This window comes from Dryobates pubescens, chromosome 2 (genome assembly GCF_014839835.1).
Source record: "Dryobates pubescens isolate bDryPub1 chromosome 2, bDryPub1.pri, whole genome shotgun sequence".
NCBI classification, from domain to species: Eukaryota; Metazoa; Chordata; class Aves; order Piciformes; family Picidae; genus Dryobates; species Dryobates pubescens.
This window is the reverse complement of record NC_071613.1, coordinates 46222299-46228206: the sequence shown is the minus strand read 5'-3', so window position 1 is coordinate 46228206 and position 5908 is coordinate 46222299. Positions and strand designations below refer to the sequence as shown.

Below are 5908 nucleotides of genomic sequence, written 5' to 3'. Positions count from 1 at the left end.
CAGCGCAAAGCAGAAATAGTTAAAAAGCAAACAAAAATGGCAGAGGCCACCTTCAGCGGGCCTTTTACTCCCCTTCTCCTCGAATAGACGGAACCCCCCCTAATGTCTCTGACAAGGCGTGGGGGGAGGGCGGAGCAGGGGGCTACAGACTTGACAGGAGCTGCAGGCTGAGCTGGCCGGGTGTGCTGCTGCTCGCCCACCTCCGCGCCCCAGCCCTTCAAGCTTCCGCGGGGGATGCAGGAGAGGCTCTCGGGTCTCACCCCGGCTCCAGCTCTGCCCCCCTCTCCCCTCCGCCGGCTGTGAGCCTCAGAGACGGATTCAGAGGAGCAGAGAGAAAGGAGAGGAAAAGCCGGCAGACATCCCTGTCGGGGGGCCTAGAGGCTCTCCGCCCGCCCCGACGCTCGGTTTCTGCAGAGGCCGTGAGCAACGGCCCCCCTGCATCCGCCCTCTGCTCCGCGGGGCCCCACGTAAGGCCTGCGTGGGCTTCAGTCCCTGGCACAGCGGCCCTCAGTGGCCCTCGGCAGCCCTCGACGGCCGTCAGACAAAGCCAGGGGTACGGGCCGCCCCAGCTCGCCGGTGTTCCCGGTGAAGAGAGCCATCCTCGGGAGAGGGCACAGCCAAATTTAACCGGGATGGGTGAAAAAAGGAGCGATGTCCACCTATGGGAGTCCATCCACCACCCCACGCTTTCCACACACACGGGCAAACATGATCCCGAGCTCTGCGAGGGGGAGCGGAGAGCGGTGGCAGGGTGTGGGGAGCGCCGCCAGGAAACGGCGGTGCAGCGCCTGGTGCCGAGCGGTGATCGCCCCGGTACTCTCCTCGCCGCGCTTCTGCCCTGCCTTGGCAGCTCTCGCTCCTCGCTGGAAACTCAGGATGGGAGCAGACCCACTGGGAGGGAGGCAAGGAGCTGTCAAGCAAATCCCCTTTCAACACATCCCGGAGCTCTAAGCGTCCAGACGTTTTCAGGGATTTTTTTTTTTTCCTGCAGGAGCTGGCAATACATTATTACTATTATTCCTTGGTGCTTTTTATTTCTCGTTAAAAAGGGAGGTACGGGAGGTGAGGCACAACCATAACAGCCAAAGAGAATATCTTTTTTTTTTTTTTTTAAGAGGGTAGAAAAATAAAAATTGAAAAATCAAAGGTCTCAGACAAGGTTTTAAACAAGGTATGAGCTGTTTAAAAATTGCTGCACTGATCCATCGGAAACAAAGTCTAAATAAGCCAGCAAAATGGCACTATATACACAGCATACTCTGTATGTATATATATATTTATTTTTTAAAATAGTTTTATATATATATATATATATATACAAACATCCATACACTAAAATAAATAATTACAGCCAGCCTGGATCCTGAACACAGTCTACACTTTATTTCAGACTACAGATTTCTGAACATAATAAAATCTTTGGCTTGTAGCGGCGGGTTCAGCCTCGCAGTCTGTGGATCAGAATTTTTATTATTTTCTTTTTTTCCTCGGGAAAAAAAAAAAAATCAAAAGAGACATAACACACAGTAGGGGGAGGGGGAAAGATTAAACAAAAGATCAGAAATGTCGGACATTTACTGTAAAACAAGAGCAACGAACGTCGAGAAAATGGAAAATAATTAAAAAAGAAATAAAACCAAGGCAAACAAAACAAACAAACGAACAAAAGATAGGGGGAGAGAGAAGAGGAGAAACTGTCCAGCAAATAGAGAGCGCTACACATATTTCTTACCTGAAATTAAATATATACAAGGTCATATGCTGTTTGGCTATATAGAGATTTTTTTTTTTAAGTGTTCATATTTTTTTTTTCCTTAATCAGAGTCCTTATACTATGGATAGACAATAGATCTGTTTTTAAATAGCACCTGTCCACTCCCCGGCCGGTGCCGCGGTGCAGAGCCAGGATCCTCACCGCTCTCCTCACTCGCTCTCCTCTTTGTCCTGCACGGTGGTGGTGGAGTGGTTGTAGAGTCCCTGGGCCATGAGGTGCAGCGCCAGCCCGTTCTTGATGCCCGTCGCCTTCTTGATCTTGGCTCGTTTATTCTGGAACCAGATCTTGATCTGGGACTCGTTGAGGCTGAGCTCCTGGGCCAGGCTCTGCCGCCGCTGCTCCGTGATGTACCGGTTCGCCTGGAACTCCGCCTTCAGCCGCTGCAGCTGCTCGGCCGTGAACGCCGTCCTTGGCCGCTTGTCCTCCTTCTCTGTCTTCTTCTTCTTCAGCTTCCTGGTGCGGGGGCCTGCGGGCAGGGCACACACACGCCGCTGGGCAGGGCCGCGCCACCGACCGACGGACAGACCGACCGACAGTCCAACGCCGCCCCCGCCCCGCTAGTCCCCGGAAAAATGGCCGACAGGAGAATTTGTGCCTGTCCCCTGTCATCCCCCCACCTCCGTCTACCCCACAACCCTGCCACCACCACCCCAGCACAGCGGAGGGAAGGATCGGAGAGGCCGTGGCCGAACGTGCCGCGCAGCCCAAGCATTCCCCGCAGCCTCGCCACGGCCCCAGCTCCGCCGAGGGGCGCAGAGCCACGCTGCTCTCCCCCCGCCACGACACACGTCGGGGCTCCTCTTCGCGTGCCCGCTAGGATGAGCCGTGCACCCTTTACACGTCCCGGGGGCAGGGCCCGCCGGCCAGCAGCGGCTCTGCCGGGCAGTCTGTGGGTCGAGGATGTCCGCGGCCGGTCACTACGAGCCGCAGCCTCTCTTGGGGTTGTCTTGGTTTCTTTTAGCGGGGGCAACAAGCCCCTCCACAAAGCTGACCTATCCCCGTGGGGCCTTTTTCCACCACCACCTCGGAGCTCCACTGCCACCCGGGTCCTCCGGGCTTTCTGGCAGCCGATCCTAGCCAGGAATCTCCGGCCCTGCCTGTAGCTCCTTTCAGGAACGCCAGCAGAAAGCAGTGCCCACCCTCCACCACTCCATTCGCAGGCAGGGATGGGGCCAGGTGAAGTGCCACAGAGCTCGCCGGGGAAGGAGCCCAGCCTTGGGGCACATCGCTGGGGCAGCACCTAGCCGGGAAGCTACCCCCGGGTCCTCTGCACACCGGTCTGGCCCAGCTCTGAGGGGAGCGGAAAGAGGTGAGCGCCTTGGAGAAAGTGATCTGTGAAAATCCCCCCGACAGCTGCCAGGCTCGGTGGGCGGCCTCGGGCCCTCAGACCCCCGTCAACAGCAGCCGCAGCTGAAGCCGGCGAGGCCTCCCCGTCTCCGAGTAGGCCGAAAGCTCTTCTCCCGGCAGAGCCTTTCCGCAGAGCGGGGGATCTCCCCACGGCTCGGCGGCGTCTGCCAGAGAAGAGAAGGACAGGGCTAGGCAAGATGCTTCGGGCTTGGCCGGCGCAGGGGCCGAGGGCGCGAGGAGTTAATGGCTTTGCCCCGGCACCTTGCAGCAGGATGCCGGCGCCTCCGAATGCCGCAGCCGGCTTGTCCCTCTCTGGAGCCGACAGAAGCGGCCGGGGCCCGTGAGCAGCTTCAAGCAAAACAAAGGCGGCCGTGCCGAACCAGCCTCCCATCGCCCTTTTTCTCTCCGGGCTGGGGCGAGCAGCGAGCTGCAGGGAGGACATGCAGAAATAATCCTCTTCCCGAAGAAAAGGGGAGGAAAGGAAATAAAGGCGCAAGTGCAAAACGCCTGGCACACGGCGGCCCTGGGAATTGGTAGCGAAACACCCGTGGCCGAGCTGGCCGGGAGCAGGGGCCGCGCCGTCTGACAGCTCTATCACTCCATCAATCACTCGAGTCAATCAAAGTGGCTTTTCGGAGTTTCAAGTCGCTGGACGTGTCAATAACGCGGGGATGGAGATGGCTCAGCCGGTATTGACCGCCAGCAGGGAGCAGCCAGGCCTGAGAGCGCGGAGCGGGGCCGGGTAGCACGGCCTTCTCCGAGTCACGGAGCGGTCCCCGGGCAGCCGACCTCAAGACCCCTGGTTCCCAACAGGGGAGGCCGCCCCGGCCCCGGCCCCGGCCCCGGCCCGCTCTGCCGGATCCCTGGCTGCTGGAGGATCACAGGGGAGCCCTATCTCCTCGGCTCCCGCTTCGTTAAAAAAAAAAAAAAAAAAAAAGATAAATACAAATGGAAACTAACGGTGATAAAGTAAGGGGCTGCCAGGGGCACCGGGGTAGTGTAAAGAGCGAGGAAAGGGAAGACAGAAGGGGGATGTGGGTCGGGAAGGCCAAGCAGGCAGCTCCCACCGCGGCGGCCCGGGCTGAAGCACGTCTCCTCGCCGAGAGCCGGGCCCCAAACCACGGCTGGCAGCACCGGTTCCCGCGACAATGCGCGGCCTAAGAGCCTGCCTGCCTGCCTCTGCCTTGCTGCAGAGGCCCCCACAAACAACCCCTCCGCCGCTTTCCTAAAAAATCCCTTTCCTTCGCCTTCCAAGAAAGCATCCCCCCAACAGGCACCTCCAGCAGCCGCTCAATATGTGGCTCAGGTTTCCCCACCTCCGACACCCACGAAAGGCCACCAGCACACCGGGGAAAAAAATAAAGTAAGAAAAAAAGCCCCAGACGAAGGGAGAAGCGGAACCTTCTGCCTTCCTCCGCAACGCTCCCAGCCCAGGCAGCCGCGCTGCGGAACATCCAGGGCTGCGGCAAGCCAGGGCGGGCAGGGGGCACGAGAAGGGGGTCGCTCCCCGCCGTCTCTCAGCATCGACACGCGGCCGAATCGGGGCCCGGCGTCACATTCAAATTTGGGAGATTCGGAGGAAAGGGGAATAAGGCGGGGGGGGACGCGTTTCCTCTTGCCCCGGGTGACCCAGGACACCCCCCACCCCCCGCGCTTCCCCACGCGAGGTCCTCAGCAGGCCGGGAGCCAAAGCAAAGGAGGGAAGAGGGGAAAGGAAAGGCGGGGGGGAAGGGGGGGGGGGGGGGGGGGGGAGAGAACCTTGTCACGATTTTAACAGCTCCCAGATGCGCCGCGGTTCCTTACCCGAGGACGGTCTGTCTGAATACCTAGTGCAGTAGACCCAGGCAGGCCACACCAGCGGCTGTTGCGAGTCGGGCTTTATAACAGGTCCTCCATTATTAGAGCCCATGAGGAGGATGGCGGGGCTGCCGTGCTCCCCGTACTTCGCCGGGTGAGTCTCGCCCCCGTCGGCGGGGGACTTGGCCGCCCCCGACGCCGCCGCTACCGCCGCGGCGGGGCTGCCTTTGGCGGCGGCGGCGGCGACGGGCGGCGGCGGCGGCGCGGAGCCGTCGGGACGGCAGTTCGAGTCCGGGCAGAGGAGGGAGGGCGGATTGGGCGGCCGGGCCAGCAGCGGGTTGACGTTTTCTCTACCTGAGCTCTGCCCCCGGTCTCCGTCCCGCTCCCGGCTGCCTCCTCCGCCGCCGCCGGCCGGCGCGGGTGGCTCCTTCTTGCAGCCGAAGTCCGGCCTCAGGATGTTGTCGATGAAAAAGTTGGTGGTGCGGTGGGGTGGCGGCGGCGGGGGCGGCGGCGGGGGCGGCGGGTGGCGGCGGCGGGGCAGGGGCAGGGGGCAGGGCGCAGCGGGGGAGGCGGGCGCGGGGCTGGGGGACACGGGGACGCTCTCGCCATCGCTGCCGCTGCCGCTGCTCGCCGGGCCGGGCGCCGCGTCTCGGTGGCCGTGCCCCTCCGGCGGCTCTTCCATGCTCAGCCCCCGCCACGGAGATCGCTGCCGCTTTTCCCCCCCACCCACCCACTTTACGTCCACCCCACTTTGCCGGTGGGTGGCGGGGTGGAAAAGGGGGAGGAAAAAATTTTAAAAAAAAGAAAAGTAAAAAACCCTAAAAAGAAAAAAAAATAAAATCCACTTGTTGGGCTGGAGCTGAGATTTTTTTTTCTCCCCCTCGCACAGATGGATCCAAAACCGGGGAGACACTCTAGGGCTCCTTTGCCTCTTCTCCCGTTCAGCTTATATTTCCACCACACACAAAAAAAAAAAAAAAAGAAAGAAAA

General features: G+C 60.2%; 1 protein-coding gene across 1 annotated transcript; it reads right to left on the bottom strand.

Annotated features, from left to right (window-relative positions):
- Nucleotides 1-1646: 1646 nt before the first annotated feature.
- On the bottom strand, nt 1647-5600 carry EN1 (engrailed homeobox 1). Its single transcript, XM_054168812.1, has 2 exons — nt 4925-5600; nt 1647-2240 (listed from the first exon to the last, which is right to left on the bottom strand). Exons 1-2 carry the CDS (start codon nt 5598-5600, stop codon nt 1924-1926), a joined length of 993 nt encoding a protein of 330 aa, XP_054024787.1. The 3' UTR covers nt 1647-1923.
- Between the last annotated feature and the right edge of the window lie 308 nt (nt 5601-5908).